At 43.2% G+C, this 22,760-nt stretch overlaps 1 protein-coding gene across 2 annotated transcripts in view; it reads right to left on the bottom strand.

Annotated features, from left to right (window-relative positions):
* cdon (cell adhesion associated, oncogene regulated) overlaps positions 1-17,093 on the bottom strand; it is a 36,798-nt gene extending 19,705 nt beyond the window's left edge. For both annotated transcript variants that reach the window (XM_085244075.1, XM_085244073.1), the window contains exons 1-4: positions 16,623-17,093; positions 2,091-2,229; positions 1,233-1,511; positions 570-716 (exon numbers count right to left, since the gene is read on the bottom strand). In XM_085244075.1, coding sequence (XP_085100201.1) covers positions 570-716; positions 1,233-1,511; positions 2,091-2,163 — 499 coding nt within the window. In that variant the 5' untranslated portion in view covers positions 2,164-2,229; positions 16,623-17,093. The remainder of the gene's footprint in view (positions 1-569; positions 717-1,232; positions 1,512-2,090; positions 2,230-16,622) is intronic.
* Between the last annotated feature and the right edge of the window lie 5,667 nt (positions 17,094-22,760).

Raw genomic sequence — 22,760 nt, forward strand, 5'->3', positions numbered from 1 at the left:
AGTGTCTGTTTTGAGGAAATCATATTCACAGATGGCTTCACCAAACTTTACTTAACTCCCTCAAAGTAGTCTTCACTTCTTATCAGAGTCTCTACACTGGAACAAATTATTTTTAAAATCAATAAAAACAAAGCAATAAAAATGAAATATAGAAAATCAAATGTTTATTTATTAAAACAAGAATACTATAGAAGGAATATGTACCAATCAAGGAAAATTCATTTGACCAGATTCCATTAAATCTAAAACTCTGCCTTGCACTTATATCACAAAATCACATGGAAAATTTACATGTAATGAAAAATTTTCATAAAGCTCAAAAATACTCAAAAGGCCTCATAAATGAGAGCCACCTTTATCTCCCTTTGATAAGTGATAGTATATATAAATAATATTTAGCGTAGTGCAGTGTTGCACTTTTTAAATATTCTACAGTCTATTTAGAGCTCATGAATAAATAAAGAAAACTGACATAAGTGGTATTTTTACAATTGAACACTTTTTGACTTTTTCAGAGAACAGCATATACAGTTAGAAAAACTACACATTTATCTGAGTTTCAAACATACCTTTTGAAGCTTCCACCCAGCCCCCCTGTATCCTCAGTCTAGGAATAGCTGGAGGAATGCTACGTGGTAGAGGACACTCTATAAGAGCAGTGCTCCCTTCCTGCACTGATAATGACCGCCGTTGGCCATCTTCGTATTTTGATATTTCTGCATGGATAGAAATAAACACAATTGCCTTAGTTCAACTTTCCTTGAGTCCAGAATATCAGACATTTAATATCTTCTGAGCATCTGCACAGTCAGTGACAAAGATGATCAGCACTACTTGAGCTGAGCTGTTTGTGTTGGACCACTTGGCTTGTTTATTGTTGCAGTGAGTGATTCGACTCATGCCTGATACAGTTCCAAAGCAAGGTCAGCCTCTTAGCATACTGTCCAAGAGCAAGAAGCATCCCAGCAGGAACATGCTGCACACAGGAAAGCCCAAAGCTCATTAAGGATACCGGTCAAGAGGCATCTGGAACGATGCCCGAGTAAAAGCTCCTACTGCTTCCTTCCCCTCCGCCACTCAGCAGCAGGCAGCTGAGGATAGGCATTCTTTCTAAGTGTTCAGCAATCACGAAATAGCCTTCCTTTTCTCAAGGCCATTTCCTCTCTTTCTTCATCACTGCGCTTTGAAGTGAGCGGGAGCATGCACAGGACTCTAATTCTCTGCATCCGTACCTGCTATGGCAACACGCGCGTAGCGGCTGGCGATGGCGGGCCCGTGGTCTAAGCGTGCCACACACTGATAGACACCAGCATGACTGGGCATAAGGGAGGAGATTGTGAGGGAGCCACTGCCAAGCTCCACACCAGGCAGACTGTCCCGGTCCAGGGGAAGGCCTCGGAAGCGCCAGGAGACCACCGCTGATGGAGGACTTACAGAGCACTGCAGATGGACAACAGAGCCTTGACTCTGAACCAAGGAGGCGGGCTCAGAGTGGAAAGATGGATATTGAGCTGATGAGAAGACGAGAGCAGAGAAAAACAGGTTCAGACATGTGAATTAATAAACGGCAGGCTTGCTCAAATTATAAATCAAATTATAACTGTCGCATTGTTGTTAAAGCTGTTTTAATAAACTTACACAATAGAGACTGACTGACAAATTACTGTGCAGTATTTGTCAATACATTTCTTAAAGTAAAAGGCAGAAAGATGCTTGCGATAATTTAGAAAGAGTATAATCCAACAGCCTGTCAACAATTTCCCTTTTTTCAACAGAACTGCTTTTACACCAATAATTTCCAGTATTAATTTGTTTTTTGCTAGGGAAGACCAAAATGTGTAATTAAAAGGTCCAAAATATTTACTTTGAGTTGCACAAGTTAATTTATGGCCAATCAGGAGCTGAATCAGGAACACGCCTCTAAATCATCCACCTGACACTGAAAATATTTGCCTTTATTATTAACTATCTGTGTGTCCTCATTTGTGGACAGCATCCACTGTGTTTGTCAGCTTTGAAGCTGATCTTCTTCCATTTAAAAAAAATTATTCTTTGCTAATAAAAGTAAATAGAGCTGTACAACAACTTACATGAGCAGGTGATCAGCAAAGACTGGCTGAGACACAGCACAGTGGACAGGAGGACCCTTAGGCCACTGTCCATGGTGCACTTTGACCCCTGCCAGAGGCCGTGTTGTCCAGTAAGTACGTCCACGTCTGTTCAGCAAACCTGCAACACACAGATGAGTAGAAAAACATATCAGGCCGCAGCTCTGCAGAGAAACATGGCGTCATGTACGCGAGCGCAAGAGACGACATGTAAACAAACAGCAAAGCAAGGAAGAGGAAACCAGAGGTGGGGGAAAAAAATCAATTAAGTTCCCGTTGAATCCTGAACGACAATCCCTCTAATCTTCACGACACATCCTCTTTACACACTCCTTGATCTACACCTCCCACCCTCTCTTCTGACCCCTCTTCTCACCCACTTCAGTGTCTGTGTGGAGGCTGGAATGTCCAGCCTCTCTGCTTCCTTCTCTTCCCACAAGACCGCTGAGATCTCCTGATAATGGAGTATCTGTGGAGAGACCGTCGCCTCACTCTTAATATCACTCTCTTGTCACACTGTGTTGCTTCCTCATAGGTTCAATGTAGCCTGAAGTGCAGGCCAGACACACACGGTAAGACAAGAGAAGAGCCAAAGAGAGAGACAGAAAAGAAGTGGAGGGCACGTAATTAGGAGCATTCCTCTATCCTTTTCAACCAGACCCCCCTCCGAATGCAACGCCTCCTCCTTTTTCTAAGAGTAATCCGGGCAAGCTTTGATCCCAGGTTCCTGGTTGCTAACCAGGGTTTGAGCCTGAGGCTGGCGGGACAATGGTTGTCCAGCTGTGATATTCACACTGGTGCTTCGTGGCTCGCAGACATTAGCGGAAGGGCCAACCGAGGCTGAAGGGTGGGTCAAATTAAAAGCATGATGCCTGGGTGGGAGCGGCGAGGCTCAACAGGTTTCTAACCCTCATTCTCTAACTAAAACATTGTTTCGTCCGCCCGACAATCAAGCAGGTCAATTTGGTTAGCCTCCTCTCGAGGGTGCAGTAGGGCTTGAAAAAGACCTGTTGGCGTGGGGCTACAATGAATATTTATTTCTGTCGTCAATTAATCTGCTAATTACTTTGCCAAAAAATAAACACAGGGATGTGAAGTGCTTACATGTAATTACAGTAATGCTGTGTGTATTAGGAGCACAATTAGTAATGTGCAAACTGTAATTAATGTCTCAAGCTTATACTGTAAAGGTTCAGAGCCTCCCACAATGAGACAGGCCTATTGTACCAAACTAAAACCAATGAAGCTTTCTTTGTAAGAAGATTAACTAATACAATTTTACCTTGTCATGTTAAACACCCAATAGCAACTCTGAAAGTTATTGCCATGAAGAGCAGTGTAGTTGGGATGAAAGTGAAGGTCAAGTCTGATGATAGGTGTGGTCTAACCCACGAGTAAATAGCGCTGGAGTCCATCCCACTCTCACTTCACGCCCTCCTCAGACCTTCTTTAAATTTTCATCTACTGTATTTGGTGTATAGTATATAAATATGATTAACTGGGGTAAAAACATTTTCTATGAAGGGTTCAGTCGAAACAGCAGTCTCTGAATTTGGTTACTGTCATGGATAGTGTGGCCTTTCGAGACAACTACACAAGGGGGTGTGAATGTTTTGCTTTTTTACATATAATTTGCTCATTTAAAGACATCAAGAGAGTGACTACTTTAATGGACAGAACAACACAAGGTACTCTAGCAGCCAGGCCAAACTTCCACTAAATCGACCCACTGAACTGGACCTCTCCATCAAGTTTGTGACATCGACAAGTTGTATTATACAACCAAGCAGGTAAAGTGGTCCTTTTGAAGCTTCAAAATGCAGCATTTAAGACCAATAGGTGACACCCCTGCACCTCTGTCTATATTTTATATGCAATCTAGTGGGGCTCGATATAATCAGAAGATGCTTTCTAGCTTTATGGTGGTGAAAGGTTCATAAATTCTTATAAAAGCCACAAATGGCAAGTCAAATGATTTATTGTGCCAACGCTATGTATATGCATTGCTAATTAGTTAACACTGTGCATTTTTTAAGGTCATTCTGAATGCTGGGGCTTTTGCTGCCTTCACTTGATGTATTCATACCCACTCTCTTCATCTTGCTCTCTCTCATTCTCTCAGAGGGCATACTGAGAGGAGAAGGATAGAAGAGGCAGGAAATAATAAACTCTTCCAGCTCTAGGCTCACGCCCCTGATCACCCAGAGGTCAAAGGTTATGGAGGAGTAGCAAAAGAGCGAGAGGATGAACCAGCGGGTGTCTGGTGGCTCTGGGACAGCTCCCAGAGGTTACCTCCAGCTGTCTCCGTTTCAATTACACACACTGACACACACACAACTAAATATTTAAAGCAAAACAAGAATAAAGTGCTTAAGAATTAATATTTAAAAATGAATTCTTTGTGAACCCTCTAGCCTGTAAGCTAGTTTACAACTGCCGAGTTTCAGGAACATGCCATGATGCATATGGTGTATTCTTTGCATTTTAGGCTCCATATTAACTGTGTCCATGCTACTTCACACAGATCAAACTTACATCTTTGCAGGCTGGCGTTTCTCCAGCCCACAAGTTGCAACAGGCCCTGCACACTACCCCCATGTCATCAGTGGAAACTATCTTTCTCTCTCTGCCGGAATAATGATATATAATTACAATAATAACAACAGTGCTAAAACAATGAACAACCAAGCATGGGCACACTGGCACACAGTACGGTGAGAAACCGGAGCTTTTTTCCCTCTGGCTACCTTTCCTTCGCTCTCTTATTTTAACCTGTTCAGTCCTCCCATCAGGAGGGCCAGTTGGGCACTAAAGTTCTGAATGGATGCCCTTGTGTAAACACACACACAGCTGCCTATCTGCCCTATTGATCTGGCACAACGAGGAAACACAAGGGCATCATTCCTGTTTCTTATCTTTTTGGCTTTCCCCTGACATCCGCCACCATGAAGCCTCCTCAGTGGAGACAGACACTGTGAGGATATCTCTTATCTTTCATCAGAGACTAGTCCTAATGCTGGCAACACTGGCTGCATGGAAAGGCAAGTCCAATTTCCTATTTCCAGACACCCAGACAAAAGTTGGAGTGGTCCTTTTACAAAGGGGAAGTCCCTGTCAACTGGAGCCGGATCAGCCTGAGACTCTTTTTTTCTTTTCCAGTGTTAATGGTGGAGTGTTGATCTCACTCCTCCACATTTTACCACCTAAAAGGAAAATATGTGGTATTCCCGTTTTCTTTCTCTCCTTCCCGAAAATCTGATCTTATGATACTGTCTGTTTTTGCACTCACGGTGTGGATGCATGGCCCTTCTCAAGGCAGGATCGAGCAGCTATAAATCGAAGTGACATCCTGCATAAAAATCAACTGTGCACCGTTGAAAGATGATACACCGAAAAAGAGTTTATTAAAATAAAAAATTAGGTGGATGTGTCAGCGAGTTCAAGTGGAAACGTTCCTATTTTTTTGGGTGTGGGGGGTTGACCCATGTGTGTTTGGCAAATCTTTGACTGACACTTGGCTTAACGGTGCAACTGCAAGAAAAACATCAATCTCCTGAGACTTTGTAACTCTGTTTTCTGTGTTGTTTTTTTACTTCATCTGTCATACTCCCTTCCGGACAACTCCACAGTACAGATATATGATTGAGAGGCACCACCTTTATTTTTCTATCAAGGGAGACATTCAAACAGAGGAATAAAACCATCTACCCCCTCACAGGACAAGCAGGATCCCTGGTGATGACACAGGAGAAAATAAACACACTGACAGGCTGCCCTCAGGGAAAAGAAAGGGATTTGAGTTCTAGGGCGATTAGCACCTGCACCTCTTTTTTGGCCCCCTCTCTGCAGGAACTACTTAAAGCCCCATCTGCCCCCATGTGGGACTGGCCCATATCCCTGTCATATTGGGTAAACAGGGACAAAAGCAATGCAGCGAAGCATCAAAGACCTGGAGGGCAGAGGAAGAACAGGTCACAACTGGTGCTGCTGACTGAGACAGGGGCCTGGCTTCTCTGCTTCACAGAGAAACACAGACACCATGATGCAGCCCTCCAACATTAATGCACTAATTTTATATCATGTTTTTATCATAAATGACTAATAATGAATAGTAGAAGAGCACAAATTCATTAAATCAAAAGGTTTAGTTTAAGAAAGAGCAAACTGTTACAGGTGACCAGAACCAATTGAAGCTTAGAGATAAAGATGTCAAGGGTAAATGATCAGTGGGGTGTAAGAGAAAGGGCAAGTCTTTTCTGGTATGATGGTCTAATCTGACCTGTGTGCCGAAGCGGATTCACATGCTATACCCCAAACCTGTCTGCACTCGCCCCACATCTCACTGACAGAGGATCTGCAGCACACACATTCCTCAGTTCCACAAAGAGAGAGCATGACAGACACACAGAAAAAGACAGAGAAAGACACACACACACACACACACACACACACACACACACACACACATACACACAAGAGATGGGAGATAAATTCTGAATGATGAGAGGCAATGGGGTAAAAAAGCTATAACAGAAAAATAAAAAGAAAGGCTCTCTGGAAGAGAAGTAAAAGGAGATGTGTAGGATTTAAAAAGGTGAAACATTCAATAGGAGGTGAAAAGTGGCCAAGCCCAAACTTCTTTCTCCTCCTTTATTTGGCTCAGAGATAGAAGCGTACAGATAAAGACATCCAAAACTGCCAAAACTGACTGATGATTCAGCCGAGCTACATTCAGCTCAGCCCAGAAACTTTGGAAGACCCGACTCATAGAACAGACTCTAAGGGACCATTATGGGCTTCTTGTATTGGTCTGGGTGAGTCCACCGAGGCAGCCCGGGGCCACCGAGAAAAACTAATGAGTGGAAACACTGGGCCTCTGGTATGGCCTTACTCTGTCTGATTGAAGACTGAGATCTTATTAAAAGTGGGACTGTCTTAGACAGAAGGGGGTGAGCTAAAGTAAGGGAGAAAAAGACAGACATGATTTGGAATGAACTGAGGGAATTAGGGAAAGAAAGGGAGGGTCCTTTTTGTTTTACAATGAGAAGGAGGTTTTAGTCTATCCATGAGACAAATCGACTGCACTTGTCTGAGCCTGAGAAAGTTAATGAAGGTGTCTCAATAAAAGATTTAAACAGAGTTTTCTACAGCAGACATCTTCAAGGACAGGCTACTTTTGAGACACTTGTTTCTCTCATGTCTGTGTGCAGCTGACAGACAACCATCAGTCCGGGAGGCGCAGGGTGATGACGAGGCCAAGCGGGTCCCAGAGCATCTTGACGCCAAGGTCCTGACTACAGTGCTGTTGTACGGGACAGAAGAGCAATGAAAGGAGAGGCCCCTGGGGATCAGACAGTCACATCCCACAAAGCCCTGTTTACCAAGGACACACACCCCGTTCCCCCACCTCCTCCCAACAACGCCTCCGTTCACCAGAGTCCGACCCTCCCAAAGTGCCAGGGCCGGGACCTGGGAGACAGTGCTAATTCTACCCTCAGGCTTGTTGGCCAAGGAAACAAACAGAGAGCTGAGAGTGGATAGAAAGAGGGAGGGGGTAAAAAGATTGAGACAGAAGGGATAGAGACTGAATGGTACAGTATGTAAGACCCATCTTAATTGGCGATTGTTCTGCAATGTCTTGTTTTTCCTGGGAATCTGTGCGGGGGAGGGACAGGAAAGTAGGGAGGTATGGTTGTTTCCCAAGGTCCTGAACAGCAGGATTAACCACAGGGGCGAAACTCAATAGCAGCCTCGGACATTGGAAACAGATCCCTGGGTATCGCCACCATACAAGGCCACCTCGAGACCTTTTGCAAAGCGCATGTAACTAACAACCCTACCCCATTGTCTAAGCTCTCTGGGCCCTTCCAACTGATTTCACAGGCCTTTCAGCCCACAGGGGAACGTCTGCTCAGACGAAAAGGTAATTCTGATGGAAAGAAGGAATGCAGAAGAAGGCCTTCTTGCCCGCAGGGTGCGTTATAACACTGATCTCCAGCATGTGCCAAGACGTTGATTCATCATGGCAAGTGCGAGGGGAGCTGGGAGCTTGTGCAGCCGTGGCACCGGGGGCAGGAGGCCACAGATTTACATTCCCCACTATCAGTCCTGATTAGAGAGATGATGGGAAAACATGCTGATGCAGGGGAGGAGAAAAATGATCAAGTTTGCCAAAAGACTTGAAAATGTCCAGCTCTGCTGTGGGAGTCAAGATGCTATCTGTGTTTTAAATGCTGTTGTGTGGGCTATAAACCATGGGCATACAGCGATCCAGCTGCCCCCACCCTTTCTCCACTAAGCGCAGTCTCCCGTCCCTCCCCAGCTCTCCTGGATTCCATCACTGCCCGTGTCTCTACAGCAACAAGCAGCAAAGACGCAGACAAACAATTCCTGTTCAGTCTCCTCCTGATAGGTCCCTGGCTGCCAACCAAAAGCACTTTCAGACTGAAACATACATTAAATAATGTAATTTCAAACATGTGCAGCGAAAACAAAATGACAAGGTGTCCAAATAGATACTAACAAGAAACTCAGTTTCACAAAGTCAGGATTTAAAACCGGCCAGAAATAAAACTGAACTGGGCTGCCTCAGCAGCTCTTCTTCATTTGTCACTCGAGAGGCGTGAGAAAGAAAGTGCACACAGACATTTTCATTTTTTCATAATGATAAATGCACTTTGTAAGTATAACAGAGTAATGGCAACATATTCATGCTGGAGAGGAGTGTGTGTGTGTGTGTGTGTGTGGACGGGGTGAGGAAAGCCTCATCTGCTAAAAACTCCCCAGCCACCGGCACAACAAAAACAAAGACATGCAAAAAGGTTAAAATATAATTAGTCTTCTTCACAGATTCCACAAATCTCTTGCAAAAACCCAAACAAACCAACCCAACCCCCCCTTACACGTACAAGCTCGAAGACCCAAAGATAAATATACAGTCCCAAACAGAGTGTGTAAATGCTTTATTTAGTTTGTCTAAATGTTTATCCGTCTCTCCTTGTAACGCTCCTCTTTTGCTGCGCAGCCATCAAATGATCGCAAAACAAACTCGGTGGCGATACATCAACACTCACATCATCCGAGTTTCCACTTCTGGCTCCTGGTCAAACTGTAAAAAGCTCTCCGAAATGTTTAGGGTCCCCGCTGCTTACTGCTGCAGCACTGGAGGTGAGAAAAGCTTTTGGGAGATGATGTAGTGCTGCAGCGGCGCCAACAGAAACGCAACCTCAATGACAACACCAAAACACAGCGGAAATAGAAAAACTGTGGCTTACGGCAACTCTGTTTTTTCTTGTCTGGGTTCGTGTGTTTGCTACTGTGTGAAAGCGCCGCGAAACGGTGACAGTGATTTACTTTACTTTGTTAAAGTCAGTCAAAACAGAGTTTTATCTATCCATCTCAAGGCAGAACTATACTCCGCAGGATGCAGAATGTCTGCTCCCATCTTAAAATATTCTCCGAACAATGTAAAAGGCTGGACCAACCCTATGTTTTATCCCTCTGACTTACATTCCTCCACTCACTTTGAATATCTTTTATAAATAGGGGGTTCCAATGTTCCCTAAAGGCTCACATCTCAGAGTAGGGAAGGCCCAAAATGGCACCCACAACCACAAGCCCAGAGGCAGGCAGCAGCAGTACCCACACTGCCTCACACTCTGATCTGGGAGGAAAACAGCCCTTCAAACAAGAAGCCTGTTTGTCAGCTGCAGGGGAGTGCCAGCCGCTAGTTTTGCCTTAATATAGTCTTGCTGATCTTTGTGCTGGCTTTTCAGCAGCACACACATTCTGGTTTGCAGAAAACCCATGTCAGATGTGACTTATTGGTTCAACATTTGAAATAGAAAGCTGCGGTCGCTCCGCAGATTCAAGCAGAAAAGGCTAACTCTTGGAGCCTGCGACGAGGTGACGGACTAATGCAGGCGTATTTAGTGGGGTCGCTAACAGGAAGGGGAAAAGAAATTAATCTTGCAAACAGGAAGACGCTGAGGATGCAGAAAGAAAAGGGGAAAAAAAATATTCTGAAATACTCTGCAAGAGGAGTCCAGTTCATAAGTTCACTCCCTGAAATCTTCTCTGGGGCTGATTAACAACACAGGACGATGGCTTTCATCGGGTATCTGCACGCGCAAATGCCACGTTAGGCCTTCCCGGGGAAAATTTTGTTCTCTGTCGTGCATGTGGTGCTCTGCATCATGCTAAAGACACATGTACTGTAGCTGCACAAGCCAAGAGGCACTCCCTCAGATGATTATGAGCCCATAAATAAAGGCATCTAGAGAAAGCGACGTACTTCAAACCATGGCTCGAGATCATTAAAGTATTCTAGTCCATTTTCATCTTTTGTTCTATCCATATAACCCCCACATCCCCAAGCTATGGATCAAAGTTAACCCAACTATATTTTCCTGTGGTAAAAAGTGCATCCCACTGTGTCGCACAACCTGCCCTTGGGGTATTCTCAGAATCTACGCGGCCGCCTGGACGCTGCGTTTGTGCTTTAAAGCGCTACGTGTGTGGTATTGGCTTACATTCCCTTATCATATTGAAAGCATGGACACATATATATTTAGCTAAGGCCTGTATTTCCATTACATTAACAGTATGCAATAGAGCAGGGTGATATGGCCAAAAATATTTATCACGATATATATTTGAAAATTTGCGATAACGATATAACCGACGATATAATTGATGCGAGACAAAATACAACTCCACAACATTACTAGCGCAAAAAGACAACCTTCCATTTATTTTCACTTAAACAAGAAGCTGGTTTTTATGTACATTAAAGCTTTATAAAAATGTAACAGTGCAAATGCAAATTCCTTGCTGAAAGTTTAACCAAAAGGCATTTCCAGTAGAAATGGGCTGACATATCCTGAGCATAACCACGTATAATATGGTTATATGGTTAAAAAGAGGTGCTTTGCAACATTAAACTGCAGTGTGCAGTACGCATTTTTCGGACCATAAGGTGCACGGGATTATAAGGCACATTAAGCGAAACAAAGCAGTCAGATAAATCAAACTTTATTAAACTCATTCTTCTTGCTTCCTCCACTTCTGTACCATTGATTCATTAATGTTGAATTCTCTGCAGCTGCTCTATTCCCATGTTGTTGCAGTATATTAATGACTAACCTCGTATTGTGGATGGATTATCTCAGTTGTTCTCCTGACTGAAGTTTGGTCCGTTTACAGCATCCTGCCATGCGATTGCATTTGTCTCTAACCATGAAGAACCTTCACGTTAACTTTTATAAGTGGAAAAGTGTTAGTGTTCGTCCTCCAGCTTCACTGTTTATGTTATGCTAACATAGCTGTGTCGCTAGCGATCACGTAGCACATCATATACCAGCTAGCCCAACTTCAGTAACCCTACAAACGTCACTGCTGTTTAGTTTCCTGTCTTCATTTATGTTGGAAGTGATAGCAGAGCTGTACGTTTGATTTTTTTCAGAAATCTCTCAGTCAGAACATGCAATATCATGCTTAGGTAACTAGCGAAACTAGCGAGCTAACTTCCGCTAGCTTCCTGCTAACTTCTAACTCCGTTAAATGTAATAACTTTTGTTTTCATGGATGCCTGGAAGTTAAACTTTATAGTTACACCTGGTAAAGCAGCAATGCTGATCGTTTTATTAAAGATGAAAGAATTTAGACAGTTTTTAACTCTAAGTGATGCTGCAGTGTTGTTTGACCTGAGGGATACGGAGTTTAGGACCCAGATTACTCCCAGATTTAAGAGCATCTTAGTCCGACAAATATGACAATAACAACAGCCGCTTGCATGTTCTGCAAAAAAATGTGCTTTGTTGTGTATCTGACGGACAAACACCAAACCAGTTCCACATCACGGAAGTTGCACCATTTTTACAAACCAATTCTGGTTCATCTGTTTCACTCAACAATCGGCCATGTGCGTATGAAAACAAAGGCACTGCGCATGCGCGTTTTACTCCCATTCTATCGCGATATTTCATTTTCCTATGCCTAACATTATACCGGTATTACCGTGAACGGTATAATATGGCCCAGCCCTAGTATGCAAACATTTTTCAGAGAACAAGCAGACCTCTTCACCCTGCCTATCTCCTCATTCCGCTGCATTTCAGTGGCTGGCTGGAACATCTGTTTCTGCTGCTCCAAAAACTGTTTGTTTGTCTTAACAATTATGCCCTGATGTTTCTCATTTTATTTCTCAAATCTCCTGAAAGTCGTTATCCAGTTTCAGGTCCTTCAAGGTTCTGAATTTTTAGAAACTCAATATGGTGATCTGTTGAGAGCTGGTGTATACGTTGAGTTACAGTCAGCTCACCTTTGACATTTCGGAAGAGTCGTACCAGAGGAAGCACGCAGCTCATCTGTAACCTACAGGAGAAACAAGTTTGCGTAGTACGGCGAGTCTGTGCTGCTGTGTTTGGATCATCTGTCAGAGTCGGGGGAATAGAAGAAATAGGGAGGGGTGGGGGAGGTGGGGGTCCCGCAGAGAGAAATGTGTGTAGCATAGTTAAAATAATGACAGTGTGAGCTCATAGGAGATAAGAAGCGCTACTTATGTCTGCTTCACATAAACACAAGCGACACCTTACAGCTACCTCAATTCCAACCCAGTTCCGCTCACAGCCAGCCCACAGAATATATTTACAGAGGGAAACTGAAGTTGGAAAGTAAAGCCTTTTTTGTTAGCACCGCAGCTGCAGGGCGCTCTCACCAACCCAGCAGTCACAAGAGCTCAAACTCTTACTCTGACCTGCCCATCTTTCCCAGCGACCCCCTGCCCATGGCTGCTGGGTGTTGTCAATCAGCACCCCCCATGGCTCCTTGAACATGGGGGCTCTTTGGCATGCTGCCCACAACTCCCCTCTGTCCATCTAATGGGGCCTGAGGTCTGACTCTACCCTTGACGAATGGGAGCTGAAGCTCTCAGAGTAAAGGGCAGCAATAGAAAATGGTAAAAATGCTGCAGTATGACTCAATCCCTGAGCAATGAGAGTAAAAGGAGGGCTATATGTCAAGAGTTTAAAACAAGCCAGGTTTTGGTTTGGGAATAGTTACTTGTACGTTTTAACGTCAACCATAAAACTGTTTCATAAATTCTACATTATTATTACTAAGAAGCTGAAATGGATTAGTAATCAGAGATTTAGAAAATGAATGAGTCTTAATTCCAGCAGTCAAAATATTGTGAAGGAGATGAAAACTAACGTCACCGCTCCAAAAACTAAATTTTCTCCTGCTTTATGACTCTCATAACATTCTTCTCAGCCAAAGGTTGAATCCAATGGTGCAATAATACGACAGATCAGAGCGCGAAACCAAATAAACAAGCAAGCCACATTGTGATTTAGGTTTTAAACTCACTTCCATTCACTTTAGAGCCAGAACTGAGGTTTACTGACAGGCCTCAAATCTGTTCGGCTTAGAAAAGGGGAGAATGTGGGAGATGGCCAAAATATACTCGAGTCTCCCTCTTCCTCCACACTCACCTCAGACAAACCTTCATCTACAAATCTACAACTAAACTGCTTATTCACAATTAGTTTTAACAGCAGAATTACTTTAAAAATGGTGAGAAAATGATGAGAAGGGCCACTGGACTTTCCCAGAGTCTGAAGTAAGAGGGAAAAAAAGCATCTCAGGATATTAGATTTTTTTTTTTACATTTTCTTTAATGACTTTAATTGTCAGTCAACTTATTAATTAATCATATGAGTATTAAAAAATGTTTTATAATCTCAGGAACTGCAAGATTTCACTGTATATATGACTTTACTTTTTGGTTTAATCATTAACAAAACCACATTCAGCAGTCATTTGTCATTGCTGGTGTGCAAGTGGTTGTGAGAATATAGTACTGCATCAGAAAAATCAAGAGAGCCATTATAAGTGCCGGAGCTGGTATCATTACACGTGGTTATGTCCAAATTGCCCACTTAACATAGTTCTCCTACAGCAACATGTGTTTATCATTAACGAGCACCCTAATGGCTCAAACATTATTCCAACTCGCTTAATGGCATCGTTGTGCTTTGTTCAGGTCTGTCTGATAAGCGCCGAGCCACTAATGGTTTATTAATTTCCCTAAATACATGCAGGGAAAACAAACACACACACACACACACAAAAAAGGGTCTGAGGCTCTGTCCTCCAATTCAGTCACATTCCCAATACAAAGCTACTATAGATAAACACAGTCAATTGTACTAAATACATTAAAGTCATTCTGGAAAGTTTAAAATCAGGAACTTGTACTATACCATACAGCAATATAGTTTGGACACAAAAGAGAGCCTCATATAGACGGTATTTAAAAAAAAAATAACAGAGCAAATAAAGACTGTAAACACATATTTCTGCTGCCATAAAACAAAGATACGTTTGGCAATTGAGCTTTCTGAATAAAGGAGTAGTCGGTCCAAGAGGACTGACTGAGTAGAAAGCAATGCAAGGATCATAGAGCCAATTAGGTTACAATGAGGGAAAGCGGCTGCAGAAAAAGTTACACCTTAGTTTTTTGTTTATTTATAAAAAGAAAAATTTCTTGGAACAGACTCAAACCTGAGGAAGGATTTCTCCTTCAAAATCAACGCCCTGAACACAAAGAGCAAATCTCGCTCTGCCCTTGTCAAAAGCTCACCCAATATTGGGAAGCACTGAAAGGATTTGAAAGCCATCGGAAGTGTCTTCTTGTCCCCCACCAACGTAACAATGCGTGAGCAACTGTTTGAACTTGAAAGTGTTTTATCTGAGTGCAGCCATGTGTGTCCCACTGACTCGATGTCATGCATTCGAGAGGGATTCAAGACTTTGTTCTTGATAACTTTTAAGTGTTCAGCTTTCTGAGAGTCACCCCTATGTAACAATAGTCGCTGTGAAGCTCTGATGATAAGGATGAACAGCAGACAGAGGAAGTTGAGGAATCTGGCATCAGCAGCCACCACGTTACCGTCACTTTTACTCTGCCGCTTTCCACGTTTCCACCCAGAGCAACAGTCTTAATCTCATATTATCACTTACAATATTTATGGTGCATACTACATTTTCATATGCACATTTAGCTGAAAGTTTTATAAATACAATGATTTAGAAAACTGGGTTACATCAGCATAGGACTGTGAAAACATAAATCTTTAAGTTCCTGAAGTGCATAGCCTGAATAAAATTAGTTCATGCCCACACTTGTACAACTAGTCTTGAGCTCAAAGCAGCGCCGTCTTTATTTCTACTTTTTTGTTTTGTTTTTTTTATTTGTAAGATTAGAAGAGTGAGAAGGAACATGAAACCGAGGAGAATTGAGCAACGTGAAGGCTGTTTCATGACCATATATTTGCACACCTGCATATTTTTTCTTCAGTATACTCAAAGATTTCTCTTTGTCTCTAATGTTTTTACTCTTTGTCAAAAGCATGCCCCTGGTTGAGTAAATAATGACACCTTCTGTCTGCCAGGCAGGTAAAGTCGCTTTTGCATGCTTTGCACAGTGATTTGTGCACTTGCCAAGTGTCTGAGCAATGGTAACATGGATTTACCAAACCAACGTTTATGACACCCTCTGGGGATTCATCTGAAACAATAAAGGCTCTCTGTTTTTGTAGGAAAAAAACACACTACTTCAAATATTAGTCCAAGCCACCATGTTTCTGCACAGTGGTAAATGTGGCAGCTCGAGCAGTTTTTCTGTGGATCTTCTCTATAATAAAAGTATGACTTGTTGACAGTCCATTTTCAGCTTTTACCAAGGTGAATCCAATGTGTCAGAGGAGTGACATGTTTGCCTTTTTTCTAAAAATGTTCTTTCATCTTTCAAAGAAGAAATGGAGCCTGCAGGCCATCTGATTTCAACTGTGGGATGTTAACTCGAGCGTAGCTGCCTTCAAGGAGCTGCCAGAACTGTTTACCAAACAAATATTTTGGATTTTCTTTTGCTTCAAATCAGGGGATACATAAAGGATAAAGAGAACTGCTGAATAGCAACGTTAATCTGAGTGCTTCTGTGCGTGTTCAAGCAAAATACAAACCATGGCTGTAGGCAAAAGAATTGCTTAAAGGAGTCTTATGAATTGATTTCAGCATTAGAATTTAAAAGAGATTATTTCAAGCTCTTTTAGGACCATAACATCATATTCTTATACTTCACGCAAAGCAATGCAGACTCAATACTCAGTGCCGCCAGTACAATTATGGGCAATAATTATTTAAAGTCATAGCAGACTTGGTTTATAGTGCGGGCCCTTAATTCATGGAAACGTACACACGCTCCGCTCGCCACAGTGCCACTCCGCGCCGCTGGTCTCTCCGCCACAATTCAAAGTTAAGAAAACGAGACAACATGGATCAAATCGGCACCGTGGAGCTCTCTGCCTATTTTATCCTAGCATCTCTTTTGTTTTTCCCTGAAAACTCGAGCTTTCCACATTGAATCCTACCCCAGGTCTTCTCCCAGCCAGCCAGCCGGTCAGGCAGCCAGCCCGGGACTCCCCTCTCTGCCTCCCCTCCGTGCCGTCTTACCTCTGTTGCAGGAGAGCAAAAGCTGCGAGACGTCCGGTGAATTAGCAGCAAAACGCATTCTTCTGTTGGCAAATCCGTACCGGGCCCTCCATTAGAAACGGGCTCAAAGTGCGAGACGGCTTGAGGAACATGAAAGCAGTCGGAGAGGTTGAAAAGGGGAGAGAGAGAGTTCAAACCCGTAAAAGCAGCGCAGGCGTCGGGGCCAAGGTGCGCCAAGTCCCCCCTGGTCGAAACTCGCGTTACGTCGGTGGTGGAGAGTTTTCTCTGGAGTCCGTTTCTCTCAGTAAAAGTCCCGACTTGGCGCTCTCTCTCTGTCTCTGTATGTCTGTCTTATTGTAACTTTCTGCAGTGCTCGGTCTCCGTCTCTACCGCTGCCTCTTCCACACACGCATCTTTGAAGTCAGTGTCGAATTGCTCCGCAAATCATGGCAGCGGCGAAGCTGGTCGTCAAACCAGGAATGTCCCAGCCCCGACGCTCAATACGACTCCTGGAAAAGGGGAGGGAGAGAAATAGCAGAGGGCTTGGGGGGTGTTGCCCTGTATAGACTGTGCATTAACAAGTTTTACAGTCTAACGAGAAAATAACTTCCTCCTTCCTCGTCTGCGCACACGCGTGGACAGCGTTATCAGGACGTTACCACAACATTCTCCCACTATTTAATACCACCTTAATGATGCACACTGATATCACCTTTTTACTGTAAACAATCAATGCTTCTCAAAAAAACTGATGGATTTTATGTCACTTATGAATCTCGAAAATTACAAAATGACAGCACAGATATTTTGAAATACTGGCCTGGTCTAAGTTGGCTAAAAGTTGGGCCCTTTTTTAATAAAGTGAAAAGCAGGGAGAGGATTCAATAGTCCACAATAAACTCTGATCTCCTGCAGCTTGGTAATTACTACAAGAAAACCTACTACACATGTAATGCTACTTACAATTCCAGAAACTCCAATATTCAGTTTGAATTATGCACAAAGAGGAGTCTGCGTCTGTGTTAGATGGTGAGGAGACACATTTATAGGTAAGAAGTATTTGTTTGGTATGTCAAAGTAAAATGAACAGCTACAGTGTAAAGCTATAACCACACATATTTAACATGCTTCTGCTTAATGCTCATTTAATTTCTGTCTGTCTGTCTTAATCTTGTGTTTCAGTCTCAGGGACTACTTTCATCAGATTTCTCTGCTCTTTGTAGACTAAACCAGCTCTCACTGGAACTATTGACTTGAGTCAAAGTTATTAGGGAGGGAGGGTGTTTGAACAGCTAATAGCTGTGGGTCATTCTTTGGCATCAGGCCTGTTGGTTGGATGGTCTGAATGTTGGTTGGCTGCTACAATTTCCTCATCACTAGGTGAGACGCCTTCTCAGCGAGGCAGGGGAGAGCGAGCTGTGAGTGTGAAACAGTCATCTGCTGTGCGTATGGGCATGAGTAAACAGCATAATCATCTTTGAGGTAGTAATTATGTGTTCCAGCGTTGGCTGGGCGGTGGAGGCAGCGACGGCGGGCCCACCCTGCTTTAGACAGCAGGTGCAGCTCACCATCTGACAGCTGACTCTAATGGAAGGTGTGAGCCAGTCCACCCAAGGCTGGGTCAACCCAGTCAGGGCTTTAGATGGCCACGGCCAAAGCCAACAAACCAGCAAATCTCTGACACAGCGAGCGAGGGAAAACAACATGGAGGAGGTGGTGAAGCTGTCTGATGAAGGACAGAGGCCACACCTCTGTTTTCGCTCAGAAGAGTTGGACAGTCCTAACCTTTATTTAAAAAACATTCCAACAGACTTTAAATTGCTTATTTTGGCATTACAAGGTCCTAATTTTGGTTAAGGAATTTTTTTGCCCAGCATAAGTCATTTTCACAAATTACCTTTAAAATCATGACAAATTTCTCCAGAAATTGCCTAAATCTGCCCTTTCACAGACGTAGCATACAACAAGACATTATCTGTGTCTGATACATTCTCACTTATTGGAAATGCTGGTAGATAGGCAAGGTGTTTTGCCCACATAGAGCATTCAGGATGTAGGATATGATGCACATCAGCACACATGTGCTCGCTGTAAAGTCTCAGCACAATTATCTGCTCCGTTCACAAGTCTGTGTAATATCTGGTCCAAGTGATCTCATGTGCAGCTCCTTCAGGCAATGTCTAGAAGATTTCAGGGGTGCAGTACATGTATGAAAGTGGCTTAAACGTAACCAGATCCTGATGACTACAGACTGCTACTCCTCTCCTCAGACCATCAGAACCTTTTTTAGCTGGATCACTTTTAAACGTTAAATAAATGCAATTGGCAGAAGAAGGGTTTATCACAAAAGCACATTAGGGTTTATTACAGCCAAAAGCTTGTTTCTTTATTTGCTTATATAGCGATTTGAAGTAGTTATACACAATTTATTAACCAATAATAACCATAATCTGTTGAACCTTATAAACCTTTATGAAGTCAATGTTATTAGCTAGAGCTATCCGCTTTTCTTTTCTTTTTTCCTCATCTTTTTTCCACAAATGATTAATTTTCCTTCAGGCAGGTATTCAGCTCACTAATGACAGCCTCTCTCTCTCAGGGTCAGCCACTGGTTGGAGATGGAGACAGAGACTCCTGATGTTGAGGGGGGGGGAAACGGGGTGATTGGACACAGTCGCATGTGAAAGGCCAGAGAGCGGCTAGTCCACAGGGAGCACGGTCCACACACAAAGGGCCATGGAGGGCCTCGATGGGGGCGGGTGGGGCAACCAAGGAGGAGAGGCCACGCTGGGAACCAAAGCTGACAGCACAGACACTTCTCATGCACTGAGGGTTCGGCTGTCTCTGGCCCCCTGGGGGATACACTCACTTGTCTGTACGGAGCTGCCAGCTCCACGCTGTTGAGCCACAGCAGCTCCAGATAGCTGCTCACTGAGCGCAGAAGCAGCAGAAACATTAAGCACACAAAGCAGCTCTGACCTCTGGCCCACATTTAACTTATATGCGGCTTGTTTCCTGGCTCACATCAGCGTTTATTCCAAATACCAATAGATTACAACACATTTAGCCAATTTCCGATTACTTTTTAATGAGCATACAGCCACTGTAGTTTACACTTTATGCAATCAAGTTTCCCGAGCCTGACCGAGGTTGAAAAGGTAGGGAAATGGCACGTGACTGTCTTACAAAGGCTTTGAGCTCTAAAGTCCAGGCTGGGACTGTTTGGAGTTGGTACATTCAGCATGTTGTCCTTTGCTGTGAGGATAATAAGCTTCCAAGCACTGTCAACAGAGTGTTTATGACCTGCAAAGCAGCAGTGTGTTGTGTTGACTCTATCAGCAGGGGCCTGAGGGACGCCTGTCGCCCAGTGCTATTAAAAGGCACTTTCAGATAACAGAAGAAACATCCCCTGTTTGAGCCAGTCAGGGTTTATTGGTTGGTCAGTGGGACAAAATACCAAAGCCTAATTGCTAGGCCTCAGATCTGACACCACAATTTACATAATTTACTTTAAAACAGATGTTGTGAATTTAGAGTGCAACCCTATGAAAAGTCCTGTGTTGCTCTAAGTAGAAGACAGAAATGTTTGTCCTAAGCAGCGAGCACAAGGACATTTATTTTAGACTTTTTATGAGACAGGGAAAACTGTCCGGGTGAAGAAATATATACGAGAGTGAGAAAAATCACAATATTTTACAAGATAGACTCAATGGATTTCCCCTCAGAGAGCCATATATCTATGTCTTTGACAGGTGTGTGCGATGAGCATATATATGTGTACACTGCGTCTCTCAGAAGGTTTGGGTATGAGCTACAGTTGTGTGTGTGTGTTCGTGGATGTGTAAAAGACAAGGGTGAAAGAGAAATTTGAAAGCAGCCCTCTCCATCTGTTTTCTGCATCACTGTGGTGGGATCACATTATCCATCGTGGGCTCTCTGGGAATTTCATCAGTCTGTAACATCTCACTTATTCACACATCTCTCTGGGCTTTACCAAGTAGAGAAACCCAGAGTCCCCCCTGACACTGCGCTGACCCTGCACATCCTTTACGGCTTTCTCCCGTCTGATATCATGGCTCTGTGAGAAGCACACGGGACGTAAAAATGTCTGACTCCAGGTTGTAACGCTGTCCCTGTTTTGTCTAAGTTGTCCACAATCCATCAAATATATTCATCCACATAAATACGACTACTGCCAAACACAAATGGCAGAAACACAAAGGTTATTTTTATACTTAAATATGATATGACAGTAACAGAACATTTTGAATGAGCTGTCTACAAAGTGTTTACAAAGTCCCCATTTTCAGAGGCTCAAAAGTAATTGAGTAATTGTTGTTAAGGCTTCAAAGTAAACCCTTTGCAGTTAATAACTGCCTGAAGTCTGGAACCCATGAACATCACCAAATGCTGTGTTTCGTCCCTGAGATGCTCTGCCGGGCCTTTGCTGCAGTTTCCTTTGGTTGCTGCATGTTTGCGAGTCTTTTTGCTTCAGTTTTATCTTCAGCAAATAAAGAAGATATAGGGTTGACATCAAGTGACAGACTTGGTCTTTTGGTCTTTTTGCCTCGAGAAGTTCGGGAGTTGCTTTTGCGGTATGCTTTGGATCATTAGGCCATTTGCACTGTGAAGTGCAGTCCAATCAGTTTTGTAGAATCTGTTTTTTATATCTTAGTGTAATGTGATTGCTGATAGTAGCGATTACATCATTAATTATTACAACAACAAAAAAAGAATACATTTACATGGCGTAGCTCACATTTTGAAAATTGCTATTAGGTATATGAAATACGCTTGGTGTCTAAGTTCAGTCAGTTTTCTTATGTAAAAACAAAAGGTCAGATTTCCACACATTTTTACAAACAGTGTGTCTGTAAAGTTGTCACTAGTGTTTCTTGGTTATCCGTAGAAAAAAAAGAGTTTTTGAGACTAAATAGTTCCACTCGCACTTATTTATTTACATTGTTTTATGAGCGTCTCACACTGTGAAATGATTAGCATCTGCAAAAGATATCCAGTGTCTACCCATGTAAAGTCATTAAAGCATCCCTCCTTCCATCCATGCCTACGCTCACGTCTACTGAGCTCTGTCAGCCAAAGACGGATGTTCCAGTCTCATCCGCAGCTTTCAAATCAGCACTGATGTGCCGTTGTCATGATAAAGCATTCTTGACTTGGTAGTGGGCATTTGGGGAATAGTGCAGCAGGAAGAGGCTGAAGTGAAATATCATCCCAGTTTAACGTTAAAGTTTCCTCCAGTCCCACAGGCTCATGGTGACCTTGTGATTTATGATGCAGTTCTGGAGGAGCGGATCAGAATACGACTGATCCAGATCCAGACACATTTAACTCTCATACGTAGTCACTGGTTATCTTGATCTGCACTGAGATCAGAGAAGCTGAGATCAGAGCAAAAAAAAAAAAAGAGAGAGAGAGAGGGTAACCGCATTTTCTTCTCTTGCTTCTGTCCGTGTAAAAATGCAATGCTTGTTGCGGGTAACTGGCTTTTCCAGCTCATTCCAAATGCCATGAAGTGATGTAGAAAATGAGCTAGATGAAGAGGATTAGGACCTGAGCCTGCAAGTGCTTATCATCTCCCATAGCGCTCTAGTGTAGCCATGGAAACAGGAAGTGAGAGGCAAGCTTCCAAGATGGCCACCAGCTTGTGAATGGGTGCATTCCTCAACGGCAGGGTGTCTACAGCAAGGAGGAGGGGCAGCAAGTGTGTTTACTTCAAAAAGGGACTACATAAATAGTAACTGCTGCTGTTTAAAGGACTTCCTGTCACTAGTTATTGCATATAAGAGCAGTTAAATAAACGATCAGTTTCCCATTGGGGCTGCCTCGTCTTTACTGTAGTGGGGTCTGCAGTGGGTTCAATCCGGGATCCTGGCGTGTGGATTTTAAAGCCCCAGACTGGAGTCATGGAGCTGTTACAGGTCACCACACTCTCTTTCACTCACACCCCGCCTGGTCATATAACCATCAGGCACACACTCTCAGCCTGAATTCCACATTCAGCATGCTTTTTCTCTGCCAAGTGACTTCTTTGCTGACTTTTCTATGAGAACTCTATTGCTTTGTTATGTGAGGAGTGCATCTGGTGCAAGGGTTCAATAAACTGTTATGATCTGAGGTTATTTCTTTGGAGAAATAACC

The sequence above is a fragment of the Mchenga conophoros genome, linkage group LG14 (genome assembly GCF_057382185.1).
Source record: "Mchenga conophoros isolate Kocher_MC1m ecotype Shallow Benthic linkage group LG14, M_conophoros_male_GT1.1, whole genome shotgun sequence".
In the NCBI taxonomy this organism is placed as follows: domain Eukaryota; kingdom Metazoa; phylum Chordata; class Actinopteri; order Cichliformes; family Cichlidae; genus Mchenga; species Mchenga conophoros.